The sequence below is a fragment of the Schistocerca cancellata genome, chromosome 2 (genome assembly GCF_023864275.1).
Source record: "Schistocerca cancellata isolate TAMUIC-IGC-003103 chromosome 2, iqSchCanc2.1, whole genome shotgun sequence".
NCBI lineage: Eukaryota > Metazoa > Arthropoda > Insecta > Orthoptera > Acrididae > Schistocerca > Schistocerca cancellata.
Window position 1 is genome coordinate 973,769,501 of NC_064627.1, and position 22,335 is coordinate 973,791,835.

Here is a 22,335-nt window from a genome sequence, read left to right on the forward strand (position 1 = left end):
TGGTATTTCAATAACGTTAGACTAAAATGCCTTGTCAATTGTGAGGTCATTAGAGATAATGGACAAACTCAACTAAACAAAGAAAGGAAAAGAGAACCTTGAACTGGATAGATGGACAAGGATTTGAAACCTTCTTTTGACAAATAACATGTATCTTCAGAGATGCTAACTAATCAAGCTGCTTAATACATTCAACCACTGAAACAAGAATACTGACAAGGGATCTTATGGACTCGCCCTCTTTGATTTTCTTCATACTTACAGTGGATTTGGAGGTCAGTGCCCTCATCAGTTACTGTAAGCAATACAACATAGTTTTCAATAATCACTTTCACCTTCGAAGATTTTGGAACACTAAATGTACCACACATTTTGAGCATCTTAACCCTTCCACGGGCACATTTTTTGTAACAACTCAGCACAGATAATTTTCTTGCTATCCTATTAGAAATGTGATCAACTGACTGCTGACTGTATTTATTTTTTGATAATTATATTTTTGTGATTTAGGACCAAAAACTATGGTGGTACATATACCATCATGGCACCTTTGTGAGATATTAAAACTGATGGTCAACGAATTTCCCCCTTCCCTTTTATGTCCTGTTATGTGTTGCCATTAAACGTAAAAAAATAATGAACATTTATTTTGTGTTTTCTTTTACTTTATTTTAAAAAAATATTAAAGTTTACTTACCAAAATGCGAATACAATCCTTGAAACTTTGTAACGCAATAATGGTATGAGCTGACACAGGTCACAATACAGTATGCTGCAGTAGTGAGGCAATGTGTTCCGACAACAGTAGTAACTCCACGACAAGAAGAAACTGAGTGTTGTAGCAGTTTTTGTACACCTGGTACAGTGTACTACCACAGGATGTCAAGCTTAGACAGAGCTGGTAAAACGTATTCCCAAAAGCTCTAGGATACCCCTAAGCTGGTACTAAGTATGCTTCCCAAGGACCACAAATGACCCTTTAATTTTGTTGTAAATATACTTCCAAAGTCTCTTCCAGAAACTCCATTGGTGGTAACCATACTTCCCAATAACCATTAAAACACCATTGTTTAGTGGGATATATACTTCCCACAATCCTGATGGCTATATTTCATACCAAACAGAAACTACAGCTGGTGCAGCAGACTACCACTAGATGCCAAGAGTGTACAGAGGTCGTAACATAAATCCCTTTAAAATATCCCCCATGGCCCGCGAAAGGGTTAACATAGCTGCCGGTAGCTGAGGCCATAGTGTACAAGTCTTGTAACGCGAGCTATATAATCTAAAAGATGCTGGTTCAATTCTCGTTACTAGCAACATTATTCTTTCCTTTTATTTGAATTCTATGTTTACCTTCAAATAAAAATGTTAATAAACAAATAACTGAATCATAATTTTCAATAAAAATATTGTTTTTTGTTTATAACTAATAACATAAAAATTTAATAGTACATGAAAGTTTGATACAAAAATGTGAAACATCAATTAGAAAATAAAATGCTTTTCCATTAATAGAGATGAACAGTATAACATACTTTTTTTCACTTAACATTAGGCACTTTGCATTTCTGTTTCAAATTTTAGTTTATTTTCATATAATCAACAATTAAAAATAAAAAGATTTTATTTTTATTAAAAATTATGATTCTATATTCATTTATTAATATTTCTATTTGAAAACAAATACAGAATTGAAACACAAATAAAAAAAGGATGTTACTACTACTGAGAATCAAGGCATGACTTCAAATTATAATACTTTTAGGCCATGCACTCCACCAATGGCTGCTCTGTCAAAGGTGCTCGAAATGTGTTGTACTTAACAGTGCTTCAAAGGTGATTATATCTAGTTTGCATGAGAATTGGTGTCGTACTGTTTTAGCAAGCTTCAAATCATGTTAAGTATAAAGACAACCGAAGTAGCAGAGCAGTCTATAAAGAGTTCTCGTAAGAAGAGAAAAAGGATACAGTGACAAGTAAAAAGTATTTACATAATTAAACAACAAATTACTGAAGAACTGTAATTACTCTCAAGTGGTATCACCCCCCCCCCCCCTACACACACAGATGAATGAAACATTAAAAGATACTTACCTTACGTATAGTAAATGTCATCTCTCTGCTTCCAGATGCCCCGAGAATTCTGACACTGCTTTTAGATTCCTTCTGCAACCTTTCACCTAGTGTTGCTCTAAAGGCAGAAACATGTTTAAAAGTTAACTCTTTACCAATGGATTAAGGCCATTACAAAACAAAATACTGTTGACGACATACCTATTTTTTTTCTGGTAGGATGCTGCGTTGATTCCCTTGAACTCTTCTCCTTCTCTTATTTCAAAAAATTTTGGTTTAGGTGTTGCTTCATTACTTGGCTTTTCTTCCTCTTCCACTACCTCTTGCCTTGCTTCCCATCGCAATAAACGATGCTGCCGCTTAAGTTCCTTTGTCCATTCTCTATCATCATCTGAACTGGATTCATCATCAGATTGTTCATCAGAGCTGGGTCTTCCTTCTGGTTCATCCTGTGAATCATATAGTAGTGCATGCAGTTAAAAGTATAATTCTGAGCCATATCTGGTGTTTCAATCAGCATTTTTTACAGTGCGCGCATAGGTCTGCTTAATGAAACAACATACAATAGTAGTGCAAGCAAATACATGACGGAGGAAGAGGACCTCAGCTGTAATGTACACAATTCAAAACTGAAACAAAGTTACAAAGATACAAATTAGATAGATTGGATGAAGATATAGCTATAGCAGTTGTGATTGATTCATAAACTTGGCAGGCGAGCTTAAGCAATGTTATTTTATAGATTAATGTACTCTTTAAAACATTTAAAATGACATAATTTGTCTGCACAGATATTATAGCTGTACATGATTAAAAATCAGTACAAAAGTTAGTTGTTCTGCTTCATTTCTGACTATTCAGCATAAAAATAATACGAATGTAAACATTACATGACATGTATATTCGTCGACATTTGCCGTTTACACTTGACTTTGTTAGGGGGCAGGATTTACCGTATATTATAGACTATAAGACACTACATTGTATAAGAAGTGCCTTAATTACTATTAGATTGCAAAGCTAGACTAAAAGAAGTTCTTAGTTTATGAAACCGAACTGACTTTCGAAACCCTGAAAATTGTCATCTGAACTTTCTTCTTCTTCTTCTTCTTTCCTTCTTCTTCTTCTTCTTCTACCTCTTCATCATTGTCGTTGACCTCTTCATATATCAGACAGTCTTCACTACCATTGAGAGCTTTACTTATGCCGAACTTCTTGAAAGATTTAACAATTACGTCTTCTCTCACTCTAAACCATGACTGCTTTATCCACTGACACACTTGTTTGATGGTAGGTCATTTCAAAGATCCCTCAGTGTGAATTCACACTGGGTTTCATCCATCATTCCATTCCTCTCTCATATACATTCTAAGTGGTTCAACTCTTGAGACATCAAGAGGTTGCAGTTGTGAAGTAAGTCCTCCCAGAATAACAGCAAGCTTTGTTTTTCCCTGTCTCAATTTCTCTTTCACTGAATTTTTCAAATGACTTCTCAAGTTATCTGGCACAAAAAGAGAACTCTTCTTCAATAAAGTACATTCCTTTACCTTCCACACTCCTTTAATTCGTAATTTCATACCATCCTTGTCCATCCAACGCTTGCCATGTAGGCAAACAACACCTGCAGTATTTTAGAAAGTTTTGGCATTGTTTTGCACTTAAAAAACATTTTTTCATGTCTACTTGTTTTTACAGCTACAGTTTCAGTACCTTTCATGGTAACAGTTCTGTTACTCAGCACATCAAGTACCAGAGGAGTCTCATCCATATTCAGTATTTGGCTTAGTTCCACACTGGTTTTCCTTCGATGTTGAATAATAAAGTGATGGAATGATAATGTAAGGGACATTCAAATGAAGCCCAGTCACTAGTGTAAAGTAACAGTAACGATTTTATTAACTTAAAAATGTAGTTATATATACAGTACACAAAAAAATGGTTCAAATGGCTCTGAGCACTATGGGACTTAACTTCTAAGGTCATCAGTCCCCCAGAACTTAGAACTACTTAAACCTAACTAACCTAAGGGCATCACACACATCCATGCCCGAGGCAGGATTCGAACCTGGAACCGTAGCGGCCGCGCGGTTCCAGACTGTAGCGCCTTTAACCGCTTGGCCACCACGGCCGGCACAGTACACATACTCAAAAATAGTCACCAAAACTGTTGGCACATTTATCCCATTGCAACACTAGCCGGTTGATTCCATCCTTGAAGAAGCTAGTAGGCTGCTGTCGGATCCAGGCCTGGACCCAGTCACACACTTCATAGTCCGTTGCAAATTGATGTCTGCGAATAGCTTGTTTTAGAGGTCCAAACACATGCAAGTCACACCAAAACTGCTGCAATGTCGTCTTCACTGCATTGGGCGTGTGTAGGCGGGCATTATCATGCAGGAGGATTACGCCACTGGACAACATGTCTCAGTGTTTTGACTTGATGGCTCGTCTAAGGTTCTGTAAAGTGGCTTGATAATGCTGGACAATGATGGAGGTTCCCCATTCCAGGAACTCGACAAGCAGTGTGCCCTTGTGCTTTTCAAACATTTTTAGTCCGCAGCTCGTGGTCTCGCGGTTGCGTTCTCGCTTCCCGAGCACGGGGTCCTGGGTTCGATTCCTGGGGAGGTCACAGGTTTTCACCTGCCTCAAGATGACTTGGTGTTTGTGTTGTCCTCATCATTTCAGCATCATTCATGAAAGTAGCGAGGTTGGACTGAGCAAGCGTTTTGACTTTGTACGGGCGCTGATAACTGTGCAGTTGAGCGCCCGACAAACCAATCATCATCATCATCACCAAATATTTGTAGCAACAACGACAAATTTCTTTACGTAAATACCAACAATGCATTTGGCTTTAGGATTCTTGCATGAGTTAGTAAGATGTGATTCATTCTCATCGAATTTTGTGAAGCCTGGTTTTAGTGAACAGTAATGAAGCACTCTCATTATACTGCAAAATTCAAGAAGGAAGTTACTTCTCTTGTGGAAAAAAGTGCTAATCACGCTGCCAGAGACTGGTTTGGTGCAGTGCCACCTAGAAATGGTTACCTCATTTACCAGATTATATGGACTATATGCACTTTTATCTTCTAAAAATTGCCTCCAAAATTCAGGTGTGCCTTATACTCAGAACTAATATAAAAATGTCCAGTGTTTGATTTAAAATTCTCGCAAAATGGCCAGATATTTGATACCGGAGGAAACCTCTCTCTACCTGGCAACGTTGGATTCAACAGGCAGCAGCAGCGCACTGATGCAATGAACTTATGTCTAGCCTATGATGCGTCATTGCAATTTACAGTGCCATTGAACTGTAATTGAGAGTAATTTGTGTTATCACTAACAGTACAACATTTTTGTTGTAGTAGCTAGTTTCCTAATGGAAAAAATAAGAGGTATTCATATGGTGTGGTCCATAAACTGAAAGTAATAGCATATGTAGAAGAACATGGAAACAGGGAGCTGAGAGGCATTTTGGCTCTCCTCCAACAGGGAGGGGGTGGGGGGCTAGTATAGAAGAACCGAAAAAAATAAAGACTAAATGTCCAAATAGAGGACTGAATGCAAAATGGCCACAAGTAGATGATGATGTACTGAAATAGATTCAAGGACACCACCAAAATGGCATTTGAATTAATACAAAAATGATACAGTAATACTTAGCCGACTTTAAGGGTGGAGTTGGTTGGTGCTACAGGTTTATGAAGCATCATGGACTTAGCATGCAAACCAAGAGAAGGTGGTCACACAAGTTATTGTTCACTACCGAACATGCAGGCGAGTAAGCAGGAACAATGAGGAGTGATTCGATTTTTAGTGGCGGAGGGAGTTGAAGGCCATGAAATGTATTGACAGATGAAGGCTGTGTATGGTGAGTACAGTCTGATTCATTCAAGTGTTGTGGAATGGCACAAATGATTCCTTGAGGGGCATGAGCCACTGGAAGATGATGCTCATCCTGTATAGGCTCATCATGTCGTCATACCGGAAATGGTTGCGGAAGTAAATGCTTTAGTCTTGGACAACCACAGATCCATCAGTTACTGGGTATTGGCGTGAGCACCGCCCACGCCATAATGCTTGAACATTTGAACTTTTGAAAAATCTGTGCGCACTGGGTTCCTCACCAACTGACCACCGAACAGCGCAATATTCGAATGGCACTGTCTTTTGAGTCATTTGCAATGCTATCATGAGGAGGAATACAGCTTTCTGTCACGTATTGTCACAGATGACGAAACACAGTGTAACCATTTTGAACTGAAAAGCAGGCATCAGAGCAAGCAGTGAAGACATGCAACTTCACCGCCTTCAGAGAAATCAAAGGCTGTGCACACCAGTTGGGTGTAGTGTAAGGATTGGCCAGCTTATTCTGTAGATTGGTTGGATGGTAGAATACCATTTTAGGAGAGGTGGAAGGATTGTGAGTAGGATGTTTCTTTTGTTCAGACATGATAATAGGTAGTGTTCAATACACATGTCCTCTGCCCATGCTACTGTGAATTTGCCAGTACCATATTACTCTTGCTGCCTCTCCCCCTCCAACTTCTGACCAGTCTTCCTTCTTAAACTTCATGCATGTCTCCCGGCACCCTCTCTATATGACCCCCCCCCCCACCCTGCAGTGCTGGTATTATGTAGTCAACTAAGACAGTGTGTGTGTGTGTGTGTGTGTGTGTGTGTGTGTTTGTTTGTTTGTTCTGTATTAACTGTGAAAGAGGACACTGTCTGTAAGCTTAGTACCACTTAAAGTCTTGTTTATGTGCCTATTGTCTGATCAAGGCCTCTACTATATAGTAGATTGCTTCCTTCACTCCTTGCAATATTAGTATCCCAGTCAGGGCTTTCTATTATCATGATCATGATACTGCAATGTAAACATAATACACATTACAAATCTGGCAGCAACAACCAATATATACGCGTTTGGCTTTTCTTTGCAGTTCAGTTCATAATGCAAGCACATGACAGCATAGCACACTAAATTCAAATGTGGAAGATAATTCCTCAAACACATCTTAAGAGGAGAAAATAAGATTCAAAAGTAACTGAAAGTTGATCAAATTTAGAAAGTTTCGCAACAGTACTGTAGTTAGAGACTTAGCACAATGCCATTCTTATAGATCAACACTTCACTCATGCACAAAGAAATTAATTCATCAAAAAATGTATCTCTTGTCTCATACAAGGAAATGATGTAAGAAAGCCCAGTAAAAACAATAAGTACTTACATCAATCTGTTCAAACTGTTGGGTAAGTATTTGTTTCTTGAGTTCTTTCTTACGTGCCTTGTCAAGCCTGGACACTACAGGATTCAAAAGTCTGGAATAACAAGAAAAATAAATTCTAATTTGCGTTTCTATAGATAAAAACTACTGTTTCAAAGTAGATATTTGAAAATAAATTCTAATTTGCATTTCTTTAGATAAAAACTATTGTTTCAAAGTAGATATTTGAATTTTACCTGTATTCTTCAGCATTTTTATCAACTTCAAAATCTGGGTTTTCAAAAAGTGCTTTGAAACGCTCATCCTTAAGTAAATTTGTACCTGTGTTCTTCTTTTTCTTTACATTTGTTTCTTCATCCATAAGTTTTAGAGCAAGGTCCTTATTTACCTTTGGTAATTTCTGTGAAAATAAATAAAATAATTGATATATACTGATAATATCTCAAACAGTTTATAGTAAAATATGAAGAAATTGCTTAACCTGTAACTTCACGCGATTTGCTCTTTCTTCTTCAATTTTTTCTCTGATTCTTTTCTTTTTATACTGCTCAAATGCAAATGGTTCTGCCACAGATTTTGCCTTCCTATAGAGTCTAATATCCACAAAGAAACCATGCATGTACGCCCTCAAAAGATTTGTGCCTAAAATGTTTGAAAATCTACAAATTAGTATATAAAAGACACAAAAACAAAATTCAGGGGAACTAGTAAGAGTTATGAATACATGCCCATAAGATGATCTAATCCCAGCTCTTCTAGTTCTTTCCTTGTTACAAATTTATAATCATCGTATACAGTTTCTGATTGATTTTCTTCAAGTTCTTCAGTTAAACTGTCCAGAAATCCACACCACTTTGGTGCTGGTCCCATACTCTGTAAGTATGTTAACCACCAATTTATGACAATGTTAGCCACAATTGAAGATATTTATGCTGTGTGATTATGTACATTTAAAAAAAATAATAATACATGAAAAAATAACCATGACATTTTTTTCCAATAAAATTCATAAGAAACCAAAGACACAGACCATATACACTTATAAATAGCAACTGCTCATTCATGTTACCGGTAACTGATTATTTCTTCAGAGTAATCCTTGTATTTTTCACTTTTCTTGCAGCCAAGTTGCCATGGCTGTACATAACAGTTCAGGTTCTTTCTTTCACAAGCTATTAGTGTCCTGGCAGCAACTCAAAACTACATCAGTCACTGCTATGCTAATGGGTTTTTGTTACATATATTAAATTTACAACTTTTGAACTTACGGGTATATAGTATGTCTGAATTTTAACTCCTTCGTTAGCAACAAACATCATTCCTGAGTTTGGGACAAGGCAAAGGTTATTGAAGTCCACTGCTGCTTCTATTGCTGTGAAAAGCTTTCCCTGCAAATAAAATGCCAAACATTAATGTACTCGATGTCAATCCAGTGCTTACAAAAACAATTACTTTTCTGCCTGACGCAACTGTGTAGAAAACTGCAATATCATATTATTATGTTTTTATATTTGAAACAACTTACAGATGTCTTGTCCCATATCTTGATAATGGATCTGTCCATAGATAATACAAGATCTTGCTTTTCATGAAAATGGACATCCAAAATTGGTAATCCATACATATGATCTTTCACACAGAAAGGTTTATCTGAGCGTATATCATACAATAAAACTTGGCCTGTAGCTGTGCCCACTCCAATTGTCAAGCCGCCATGAAAATTTATTGCAGTGATGGAAGGGAAGCCATCAAGTCTGTAATTAAAAAGATGACTGTTACTAGAGCTGATGCACTGTACCTAACAGTAGAATCTCTAATACATAGAAGAAAACGTAACTGTAAACTTACAGTGCTTAATCCCTATCAATACAGCACCAAGATAATTTGTTTTCCCATCACAACTCAAAACTAAGAACAGGACACAGAGTCACAATATTAGTACACTTTTAGTTGGTTATGTAGCACACAACTGTGTGATTAACATGACTGGAATACACTGCTTGCTTAGTGTATGTAATCTGTAGCAACTGTATGTGTGTGTGTATTATGTTCTTTGGCACCTGCCAGATCAACATCCCTCCACACATCACAGCATCACCAGCAGCCTACCTCACAGATGCAACCACTCATCAAGGCAGACACTGACGGCCTCCTCCACAGGACACTTCAGATGGGGAATTGCTTCACAAACCAAACGTCAAATGACATTATCTCCCCCGGAAAGCCAATTGGCGAGTAGTTTGTCATCGCAGTCATGCAGAGCGAGTATACCCCTCCATGTGATATTATAACCAATTCTGCTGGACTTATGTGGCAGTCTTCAGTGAGTCTGCAGCTGGAATTTCGTTGATTGTCACTGTCAAAGATCTTGGATGTCTCTTGGCAGACTACATGGAACGTTCTTTGTATTCCATTTTTATGAGGTTGAGTTTTCTAATAAATTATTCTTAACGTGGACACCCTCTTGTGTTGTTACAACACAATACACTAGCACCATGACATTGAGGTGACATGCTACTGGTCAGATAACTATGTCACAAAACTGAAGCAGTCAGTACTTATTTGTACCCTACACTTCTTCCACACCCTTTCCAGTGGTGGACAGTTGTCTGTTGACTATTTTGGTTGTTGTGGCTGTTTGATTGCGTGGACCCAGGTGGTACAATCTATGATTCATGGTCTGGAGATAGGAGTTCCTATGGTCTTGGCCTCGCTCCTCCCAGTTGGGGACATCACTACTTGCTCCTTGGTCTTCTGTCTGTGGAAGACACTAGTGGTCTCCATATGCACCCACGTCTTTGTGGTACATACCCTCTTGCAGATGGTGCAACCTCTGCAACTTGTCATGTCACTCGAAGCTTCTCTCAAGAAGATGAGTGTGATTCAGGATCGCCTCTTGTTTTGTTTGGCTGACCAGAACAAGTATTATGCTGACCTCAGGTGCATGCCTTCGATACTTCATCTCTTTGCTCGAACAAGGAATAATGGATGACTTACATCAACCAGCTGGAGTGGCATTAACAGTCCGTAGGACCCTCGGTGATATTACAAAGTGGACTTTTCTGTTGGCTAACACTGACACTTAGGTGTACGAGCTGATGCGCTGACTTTTCCCTAACTGGCTGAATTGAGTTACTCGGACTTTAAGGACAGATTGGGGGCCTAGTTCCAGTCGTCCTTTTGTTTCCACACCCAGTCATTCCTTTTACTGCTATTCCAAGAAGCCTTCTCAGTCCTATAAAGAATAGGTAGCTACTCTGCGGTGCCTGACTCGCAAATGTCACTCCCAGTGTGAAAACAAAAACTGTGGCCCCTCCCTTATGATGATATTGCTGTTCACGTTTGTCCATACTATGGATGCAGAGCTCTGTAAGGATCTTTTACATCTCCATAATCCAACATTGGGCAAATGTTTGTCCCTCAGCAACACATTCAAGCCAACCAAGGCTTCAGGGTACACACTTGAGTGAACTGCCTATGTTGTGCAGGTCGTGATGTCCTCCTCCTCCTGCGGCACCAGCTGCTGCAAAAGGCACTGGTACCCCAGGTGACGCCTTGGTTGCACTTCTGATGCAATCTTGCTCCCAGTGCTGGGTAACTCATGACCGTATGTCTTGTACTATCTCCATATGACATGTTTCGTCTGCCACAAGTCGGACCATAATGCCAAGGTTTGCTTACGTTACCTCCATTGAATCATTATGTCTGTTGAAAATAATCATCACAGTACATGTTACACCTCATAGAAAATGTTATGCTGTTATGATATGGGCTGGCCTACAAGATTCGAATAATCTGGTATGTACGAGACTCAGTATATTTGCATATATCTTTCTGTTTCTGTATTTTTTGATGGTGGTTACAAATAGGGTCACATTCGTGTTTAGTTAAGATCCACATACCTGATGGTTCTTACGTATTTTTAGTACTGAAGATGGTCACACAGTGACCAAAATCAATCTGTAAAATAAGAGATTTCATAATTTACAACCGATGTTGCTATTTACTCAACATTTATTGATATCTGCTGCCCAACAACAGGTCAGCATGTGAGCAATTCTGTTCTAAGTGTCACAGCCTGTTCTCCGCATTCCAATGTGGCACCAAGGGCAATACTGTTCATATTACTTTCCATCCAGATGCCATTCCAAAATTTTACAAAGTGCATCCTGTTCCACTTGCCTTGCACGACAGGGTGCAGCGGGAGTTGACTGCCTATAGGCAGCTGTTATTGTGGAACCAATCTCCAACAGTTTGTGGAGAATGCCATTGGTCATTGCAGAGAAACAAAGTGGTACTCTCTACCACTGTGGAGACTTTAAGTCAACAGTGAATGCTCAAGTCACTGTCAACACCAATTGACTTCAAAGGCCAGATGAACTCATGGTGAAGCTGAGTCATGGGAAATTATTCTACCAAATCGACTTGATGGATGTTTACCAATAGCTGCCCCTTGATCAAGCCAGCCAGCAAATTGTGGTGGTCAATATACCTTTTGGACTCTTAATTCAACCAGCTACCCTTTGTTGTTTGTCAGGCTCCAGCTTTGTTTTAACATTACTTCAAGCACCTGCTTCATGATGTTACAGGGTCAGCAAACTATCTTGACGTCATTGTCACTGCATCCTCTGCTGACTAACACTTCCATAACTTGGACACAGATCAGGCTAAGCTCATCATCATCAATCTGGATAAGTGCTCTTTCTTCCAAATAGAGATGGAGTATCTTGGACAAGTCTTGTCAGGCGTGTCTGGGCTACAAAAAGCACGTGTACACCATTCCTCAGCTCTCTGCACCTACCATGGTGAAGCAACTTCAGTCAGTGCTTGGACAAATTGGATATTACTGCAAGTTTACCCCAGCATCAGCTGCAATCGTGGAACCCCACCATTGACTGCTACGGTTAAGTTGAACAATGAGGATGGCCTTCTGACTGCCTGCAGCATTTTAGCATCTTAAATGAGCCCTCCTTTATTTTAACTGCTCGGTGCACTATGAGCCTTGCAAACCATTGATCGTTGCCATGGATGCCTCCAATATCAGGATTGGGGCTGTACTTCCACACAGGATTGTTACACTGGACAAACCTGTAGCCTTTGTGTCCAAGACTCTGAACACCCATCATCGGGACGTATCACAGGTGGGAAAAGCATCCCTCACCATGGTCTTTGTCGTCAAGACATTTCATCACTACTTGTATGGCTAGCTCCAAATGGATCACACAAATCACTGGTCACCATTTTTCACCCGGTTGCCACCACATCGGTCAAGACCACCAGCATCTACAATGTTGGGCCCACCTCCTCTCGCCACATTACTAGGAAACTGAATTCTGCACGTCCTCTCCCACTTCCAACAGGCAATGACACTTTCTTTGGTGGTTATTTGGAGATCTGTTTCCAGATTGTGGACTGGTGGCCTTTCGGTGGCAGGGCCTCCGCAGAGCAATCCAGAGAAGGAACTACTTCGCCAAGCCCCCTTTAGAAACCAATCAAACGTAAGATGACATCATCTCACTCAGCAAGCCAATTAGCAAGCAGCTCTTCATCGGTACTGGTGGCACCAATACAAGCTAGTGTATTCCTCCACGTGATATTATGATGGGGCCTGTGCGGCAGCCTTCAGCGAAAGTTCCAGTAGCATCACCACCAAGGATCTTTGTGATATCTGCCTTGCGTGGAACATTCATCGTATCCTGTTTTACAAGGTTGAGCATTCTAATGAATGGTTCTTAACTTGGACTTCACCTTGTATAGTTGTTCCTGACACTCACATCCTACTGGTCAGATAGTGCGTGCACGCGCTCGTGCGTGCACGCATGCACACTGTCAGAGTATGTGGTAAGTATTTCCCCAACTGTTAAACAGCTTACAGAAGATATGTTACGCAACTGTGGCTGTGAACAGAAAGTCATGTTATTATCCTGGAAGACTGCAAGAAGCAAATTAATATTTCAATAAATTCAATTAATATTTCAGGAGCCCATGGGAATTGCCTGATTTCAATAAATAAAAATAAAAATTAAACAGTTATTCAATTTCAACAGAATCATGAAACACACATGGACAACACAGCACCAGACTAGCAGAAGATACAATTAAGAACACAAAGCATAGGGAAGATAGAAGATTGTGATCTAAATATAAAATTTTGGACGTCAATGAAGAATGAAGAATCGTTGTTACTGGAAAACCTTTGGACATGGCACAAACAACCTAAGATTATGAGATTCCTCACTGAGTATATCAAAAGATTTCTGTTCGTTAGTGACCCATTGAATATTCAGGTGGTTATGTATCAATCATCAATTACTGTTTAAGTTAAGACACAAAAAAGCAAAGTAGAGCAAGGACCAAAGCCAACTTAGCCTTACATGGCTGTTTCAATTGTCTGCCGTGTGAGACAGGTAGCTTCCGGAATAGTGACTTTATTACATCCAAAGATCTCTAATGTAGTCACCTATGAAGGTTCACTTTTCCCCCCAGAACCAATTTTTGTTGTATATGAGAGCAAGTTTTGCTTTACTAGCAAAAACAGAGCGATTTTTGAGTTGCCACACAACTTATAAGTGACAATTATGAGTTCAGCAGGATTTAAAAACTTTTTAATTGTTTAGTTATGATGTTTAGTCATACAACTTTGTAATAAAGATACTGCAAGAATTTTAAAATGTTTCATTAAAAATTTGCACTAGGTCACAGATTTGGCAATGCACAAAAAACTCTTACTTCTTTCATAATCTGATCCATGACCTGAGTTTACAGGAAGGCCACACACAATGTTCACACAATATAGGTTCACAGCTGCAAAGTACATTGTTTTCCATAAGTAATGAAAGAAATTCATCAGAATGTTTATGGCTCAAATAGGAATTAATTCCAATTAGCTGGCATCAAAGACTACTTGCAGCTTTTGCTAACTGATAAGTCAATGAAGAGATGAGAGCAATATTTTGCTGAGTACTTCACTTCAGGAGGAAAAATTCCAGTACTGCAAACAGACATGTTGAGTAGTCTTGGCTTTGGGGACTATTAGTTCCTTCATCAGGAAAGAAAGAACTGCTTCTCCTTCCCAGACCTATCCGTATTTCCTTCCTGAAACAGGAACTGACAGTATCTGAAGCTAGAATACATTCCCCTCTTTTAACGGTATCAATTGGCAGTATTTGAATTTCACTTCCTTAGGTTTGAAGATAAATATTGGTGAGCCATTCTGTCTCCCTGTAACTTTACAGTTTCCTCACGTGTCTTTTTAATACACTCTGCTTGATACAGAAGCAATTATGAAATTTTCAACCATGACCAGTTCGTATGAGTATCAAATTATAAAGAAATCAAACAACAGAAACTCCAGGAAGGAATATCTTTTAACTGCACCTGTCTGCAACTTTAGATGTCTTCCTTATGGTAAGTAGTAATCTGTCTTTTCCTAAATTATACAGAAGACTGCTTTACAGGTAATATATTATCATTATCTAGGCACCTTGAAGTGCTTCCAATGCAGCATCTTCAGCATTCCAGATTTCATAAACTAATCAATTAAATTATTCAATATTAAAGTTGTGGCACTGTGTAGAAATGGAAAAAAAAATGCAGCACTGAACTGAAATGTGGTGGATGGTTTTCATCACACACTCTGTCCCATCTGACTTCATTGTGGTGCATTGCAGCTCATCTGGAGAGTGAGGGGTTGTGTTGAGCAGTGTTATTGAGGGGGGTGAAAGGAGCAGGGAATAGGAGGGAAGGTTTGAGAAGGGTGGCTGACAGCTGTTAGGGAGAGGCAGCACTTCGGCAGGATAGGAATGTGGCACTGCTGAGCTTGTTTCGGCTACAGGCCGGGGGAACTGTGCACAAGGGCGTAAAGGAGTGGATTCTTGGGGGGAGGATGAAGGAGAGGGAGACTGTGGAGAAGGAGAGTGTGAGTGAGAGTGAAGTTAGGGTCATGGGGCAGTGGTGCACTAGGGTGTGGCACAGGAGGTAGTGGCCAGGGGAATTACAGGAACAAAGGATGTTGCAAGGTATGTGGCTTACTTTCCATAATTAGTGTGGCATAGAACAGCATACTCATTTGTATCAACTAAATAGGAAATAACTTTCTGTGCCAACAATGCAGGGGTACACGGCTAACTTACACTGCACACCAACATGACTTCTGATCGGGCTCTCATGTATAAACTTCCACTTACTGTGGTCTTTGCCTGCTAGGCCTTTGGTTTAGTGTTAAGAGTCATTCTCTGTAGCATGCTACTTGTAAATATTAACAGGAAAGTTGCTTTGCTCACAAACAGTTGTTTGGTGGGACATGATATGGAACTACGTGATGAGAAAGTATTAATAAAAGTAGTTTTACTGGAGTGCTTCTATTTTTAATCAATTGATGAGTCCTCAAAATTCAAGTGATAAATACTACACATGATCTTGCTGTGACATCCTCTGAATGTGGTCTATGTATCTGGAAGGAGAAAGGGGTGTTACGATGTAGCGAAACATGCACACCATGCAATCTTAGGATGCAGCCAGTCTACAAAATCAATGAATGGTAAGTGTGACAGCATTTGAATAGCTGTACTTTGTGTAGGAAGTAAGACAATGTTGATTTGGAGAAGACTGGAAAACTGATTATGGCAGTGATTTTTTTCCTACATTAACAATATCTTTGTGAGTAATAGTCAGTGTAATTGCATGGCGGAATCAACAGTCAGTGAGTATGGAACAGTTACCATGATGGAAGACAAGCGGGATGTACAAGTAACTGGAAACATTTTAATAAATTCTGAATTTGTTGGACAGGAAAGGGACTCAAGAATCAAAAATGATAGTGTAAATAGTGAGCACGCGACAATGCAAACCTTGACACCCACGAGCCATCATGAACCAACAATACATAATGACAGTAACGAACTTCTAGTGCAAATTCTGCCGAAGTTACAGGTGATAACCAGGACTTAAAACAGAAATTTTAAAATTGTCAGCACAAATTAAGAGATTTAACTGTGACAAATGAGAAAAGTGGAAGCTCCACTCATGGAACTCCTTCTTCTGCAAAGAAATAACAGTAAATTTGTCCATGCAGAATAAGAAACAAGACAGTGAAATTGCAGAAACAAAAAGCGTCTGCCAGGCAAAGAAAGGAATCTTAACCAAAACCATCAGCAGAGTGGGAAGTCACTGTAATGAGTTACAGCAACAAATTGATCAAATCTGCTCATCCACTGAAAAAAGATTAACTACCAGTTCTGAAAGGGACAAAGAAAAACTGCGTACGAAATGACCACAATGTTCGAAGTTCAATAAAGATAAGCTGCTGTTACCACCACCAGTATAACGAGTGATAATTATTGAAGAGTGCATAAATTTCAGTCATTCCAGCCAATGGGTAAATTACGTGCAATTGCCTTTGTAAAAGCAGTTTAAAGGCACATTTCCTGTAAATTAGGATGAATGAAAAAAAAGGAGTTTTTATGTTACCATTATGCAAGGAGAAATGCATGACTGTGGTAGCAGAGCGATCATTGAATACAAAAGCTATGAACAATTGGAAGACACGCCTGTGAAGATATATTGGTCACAAAATAAACAATGGTCTATGAAATCATCTCTACACCCACTAATTACTCAGTCAAGATGGAACATTGAAAGAATTTATCAAAAAATTGTGGGGGCAGGAATGTATTTAGATGACCCAATATGTGAAGAAGAATTGATGGATATTTTGATTCAAAGGTTGTAACTGGCTGTGCATGGTAAAGTTTCACTGCTGCTGCACTGTGATGTGGGGGAATTATATTCAATACTTGATAAAATAGAAGCGATAGTAACAGAAGAGCCAGAGGAAAAAAGCAGGCAAAAGAAAGAATAGAGAAGGTGGGACTGAACAGAGAAACAGCGGACATGGTGATATACGTAACTGCAAGGCACACATGGAGAATGATTATGGGGATTTGTGTATCTGTTCTGTAAGTTGTCGACCATCCAGTGTGTAATGTTTATGATAATCCCAGGAACGATGAGGAAGCAAGATATCAGTTCACACAGGAGGATACTGGCGAAATAATCATCACAACTTTATGAATGATAGAAGGTGATCACAAAACTGATCACTAGAAAGGAATAATCATGCAGAACGCATACTAACACATCAATGATAGGAAAACTGAAAGAAACTTCTACTGGAAACCAGTGGGGACAAACACTGTAAATGCATCTGTTACAATAATGACCATAAAATTTGAAAACCACAGGTATGTAAGGCAAGATCTGTTACATATAAACAAAGTCATGCACAATGAATTGTTTATGCCTATTTTCGAGACTGAGATACACAGAATACAGGCAGATATTTCAGTAGACTCTAGCAGCAATGTCAGTCCAGTCTCAGCTGTACTATATGATCAGTTAAAGATCACTGAAAACATTTCAACCTGACCAGTTAGTGGGTTACACATCGTTAGTGCTGAAGAGAACAAGAGTGAAACAATAAAGGGGCAAATTTAAGACTGGAGATAGGGCATTTCAGAACAGCATATTAATTATCTAAGGGTTGAGTGTCAATTTTGTGCATGGTGCGAACGTGCTCATGGGGAAATGTACCACACTGGATTTTAGCAAAGTGGAGCTATTCATAAAGGATGGCAAAGAAGAATGGGACTGTAGTTTCAACACCTTTGTGGAGAAAGATGAAGACACTGCTGCAGGTATAGAGTTGAAGTTAACGTTTCTGAGGAGAGAGATAAGTGTCACAGATAATATTGGAGGGAAAGAAGACGTAACACCACTATGGGAGTTAGTACACTCGATCTAATGAGCAAAAGGTGGAAAATCTTGATGCACCGCCTGAGGCGCAAGGATGAAAATTGATGGAAGTCTTGAAAAGAAATCAGTCCATATTCTATAAGAAAATCGGCAAAATGTGCAGATGTGTATGCAAATTACAAGAGAGAAAAAACTAATTATTTCAGACAATGCCATACCCAATAACCTCAGCAAAGCGAGCAGCACTAGAAGTATAAATTCAAAGAGTGCAGAAAAAAAGACATAACTGAAATACTGGATACTGTAGTTCCAATACAGCGGAACCTCACTTTAATGAGCATATCCCCCACCACATAATGAGCAAAACAAATTATACAAAAATGACTCGCTTAACGAGTGATGTTTCGCTTAATGAGTGACAACGATTTAGTGTGATGCCACCGGCATTACACGCGCAGTGGGGACACCCTTCATTGTTGGCAACGGAATATGAACAATGTCTTTAGTACGTACTGCAGTCTAAGTTTAGTGATCTTTCTGCTACCATCTTAGTGGAGCTTGTGATCACACATTTTTCTAAACTTGTGTTCACACAGTGTTTTTGTGTGTGCAAATTTTAATAACATTCATAGAAATGTCCCCGAAGATAAAGCTGCAAGAAAATGACCTTAAGAGAAAGAAAATGACCTAAGAAATGAAACGTAAAATCATTGAAAAATGCAAATGTGTTGCGAGTGCTGCTGATTTAGCATGCACATACAATCAGTCTATATCAACTATTTGCACTATCCACAAGAACAAGGGCAAGAGTATAGAGATAGATGCTTCAAACAGAGTGACAAGAGTATCTAAACAATGGTTTCATATTCTGGAGGATGTCAAAAGGTCGCTCCTTATATAGATAAATGAAAAGCAATTGTAAGGTGACACTATTAATAGTAACGTCATTTGTGAGTAGGCAAGAATGATTTTTGCCAACCTCATTAAGAAGATGCCAGGACCATCAGTGGCCAAAGAAGTGTTTAAGGGAATCCATGGGTAGTCCAAGAAGTTTAAGAGAAGAACTGGCATCCACAGCATTGTGAGGCATGGCGAAGCAGTCAGCTCCAACACAAAGGCAGCAGAGAACTTCATCAGCAACTTCAAGATGCTCATAGATTCTGAGGGTTATCTGCCGCAACAGGTTTTTAATTGTGACAAGGTGGGTCTATTCTGGAAAAGAGATGCCAAAGTGTACCTTTATAACAGCAGAACAACATGCATTGTCTGGTCACAAGCCAGTGAAAGAGCGTCTCTCACTGCTCTTCTGTGCCAATGCAAGTGGCAATTTGAAAATTAAACCATTGCTTGTTTACCGGTCAGAAACTCCACAAGCCTTCCAGAAGTGTAAAGTCCACACCCAGGTTCAACGTGATTGGAGGTCCAACAAAAAGGTTTGAGTGACAGTGATCTTTTTAGTGATGGATCAATGAAGTGTTTGGTCCTTCGGTGAAAAAAATATTTGCTTGAGATGAATCTGCCACTCCGTGTCTTGCTTGTTATGGACAACTCTCCTGCTCATTCTCCAGGCTTACAAGACCACCACCTTCAAGAATTTCAATTAATAAAGATCCAATTTCTGGCTCCCAATACCATTACGTTATTCCAGCCTATGAACCAGCAGATTACTTCTAACATTGAGAAGCTCTACACTAAAGCACTCTTCGAGCATTGCTTTGAACTGATTGGTTGATTGGTTTAAAAGAGGGGAGGGGGAGAAGGGACAAAACTGCAAGCTCATTAGTCCCTTGTTCCCAGTAGAACAGTTATCCAAGGGAAAGAAGAAAACAAAGAAGACATAGGGCAAAAGTCCTAGGTTGGAGGACACAGAGCAGGCAAAAGAGACAAAGGACATGCACTAAATCTCAGATCAAATGATAAAACCCACCCTCACGAATAAAACGTAAAACTAAAGCTGCTGTTGAGGCATTGTCGCCCAACACCAACGGTAGGGTGCTGGAAAAGTTAAAAGTCAGCCGCAAAGTTGATAAAAGTGTGCAATCCAGCAAGAGGTGGACGACTGTCATTTGGCAGCCGCAGCAACACTGAGGTGGGTTCCCGCGACAGAGGAGGTAACCATGTGTGAGCCACGTATGGCCAATGCAGTGCCGACAAAGGACAACTGATTCCCTGCAAGAAGCCCGCAGGGAAGACTTCCACACATTCACAGTCTCCTTAATGACATGCAGTTTGTTGTGCATACTGTTATGCCACTCCATCTCCCAAAGCCGAAAAACCTTGCAATGTAAGACAGAACACAGGTCAGTTTCAGAGATGCCCATCTCCAGGAGTGGTTTCCGCTAAGATTGTTTGGCCAGCCTATCGGCAAGTTCGTTGCCTGGGATTCTGATGTGTCCTGGGGTCCACACAAACACCACTGAACGATGGGACTGTTCCAAGGCATAGATGGACTCCAGAATGGGCACTACCATGAGGGTAGCACTGGTCAACGGCTTGTAGGTTGCTCAAGGAGTCAGTACACAGGAGAAATGACTCACCAGAGCATGAGCGGATGTGCTCAAGAGCACGAGACATGGCCGCCAGCTCCGCAGTGCAAACACTGCAGCCATCTGGCAAGGAGTGCTGTTCAATATGTTCTCCATGAAAATACACAAAGCCTACGTGACCATCAGTCATCAAGCTGTCGGTGTAAACAACTTTAGAGCTCCAGAACATGTCAAGAATCGAGAGGAAGTGACAGCGGAAAGCGGCGGGGTTAACGGAGTCCTTAGGGCCGTGGAAAAGGTCCAGATGAAGCTATGGCGAAGGTGTACACCAAGGAGGTGTACGTGAATGGACCTCAAGCAGAGGTGGTAAATGGAAGGACTCCAGTTCGGAGAGAAGGGACCGGTCATGAACCGCAATCTTGAGCCCTGACCTGGGCCGCCGATGGAGGATATGAACTGCCGGGGTGGAAAAAGGAGAGAGTAATTCAGACGCTCAGGAGAACTACAAATGTGTACAACATAATTGGCGAGCAGCTGTGCACTTTGGATCCACAATGGAGGGACTCCAGTCTCCACCAGTACACTGGTCACCGGACTCGTTCTAAAAGCTCCCGTCACTAGATGAACGCCGCAGTGGTGCACTGGGTCAAGTAAACGCAATGCTGAGGGCGCAGCAGCAACCATAGTCAAGGCAAGATTGAACAAGGGATCTGCAGAGGTGCAACAGTGTAGAGCGATCTGCAACCCAGTTGGTATTGCTCAGGCAACGGAGGGCATTGAGGTGCTACCAGCACTTCCGCTTAAGCTGAAGGAGGTGAGGTAGCCAAGTCAAATGGGTATCAAAAACTAGTCCTAAGAATCGATATGTCTTCACTACAGTGAGTGGATCGTGATATGTCTTCACTACAGTGAGTGGATCGTCATTAAGATAAAGTTTTGGTTCCAGATGAACAGTATGACACTGACATAAGTGCATGACACGCGACTTCACAGCTGAAAACTGGAAGCCATGGGCTAGAGCCCATGACTGCGCCTCGTGAATGGATCCCTGTAGGCGCTGCTCATCAACACCAGTACTGAAAGAGCAATACAAAATGCACAAGTCACCCACATACAGAGAAGGGGAGATCGATGGCCCTACAGCTGCTGCTAGACTGTTAATAGCCACTAAAAATAGAGAGACACTCAATACAGAGTCCTGTGGAATGCCATTCTCCTGAATATGGGGGGAACTATGGGAGGCACCAACACGGAAAGTACGGAGCGACAGGAAGTTTTGGATAAAAATCTGGAATGGACCCCAGTGAACCCACTCATACAATGTGGCAAGGATATGATGTCGCCAGGTCATGTCATATGCTTTACACAAGTCAAAAAAGACAGCAACCAGGTGTTGACATCTGGAAAAGGCTGTTCAGATGGCAGCCTCGAGGGACACAAGATTTTGGTAGAGCGACCCTGGCAGACTGATGCTACCAATCTAACTCTCAGAGAGTTTTGGAAATATCACTTCAACACCATCACCTACATCAAGATGATGGAAAAGGGGTGAGAAGGGGATACCAAGAGAACTCTCACTTTGGCTTGGAAGAAGCTTTGGCCGGAGGGCGTTGTTGAATGCGAATCTGAAGCATTAGGGTCAGTATCTGTGGTGTCTGTAGTCAACAAGATTGCGTCTTTGGCCAGGAGTATGGGACTAGAAGTGGATAAAAACGATATCGATGAGCTTGTGGAAGATCACAACAAAGAAATGACTGACAAAGACCTTATGGAGGTGCAGGGTGTTTCACAGC

The 22,335-nt window shown here is 40.3% G+C and overlaps 1 protein-coding gene across 1 annotated transcript in view; it reads right to left on the minus strand.

Annotated features, from left to right (window-relative positions):
* LOC126162947 (nucleolar protein 10) overlaps positions 1–22,335 on the minus strand; it is a 99,398-nt gene that overhangs the window by 6,558 nt on the left and 70,505 nt on the right. Inside the window, exons 6-13 of the mRNA XM_049919780.1 lie at positions 8,830–9,058; positions 8,573–8,692; positions 8,033–8,177; positions 7,786–7,946; positions 7,541–7,704; positions 7,308–7,398; positions 2,278–2,525; positions 2,098–2,194 (exon numbers count right to left, since the gene is read on the minus strand). Of these exons, the coding sequence (XP_049775737.1) occupies positions 2,098–2,194; positions 2,278–2,525; positions 7,308–7,398; positions 7,541–7,704; positions 7,786–7,946; positions 8,033–8,177; positions 8,573–8,692; positions 8,830–9,058 (1,255 nt within the window). The remainder of the gene's footprint in view (positions 1–2,097; positions 2,195–2,277; positions 2,526–7,307; positions 7,399–7,540; positions 7,705–7,785; positions 7,947–8,032; positions 8,178–8,572; positions 8,693–8,829; positions 9,059–22,335) is intronic.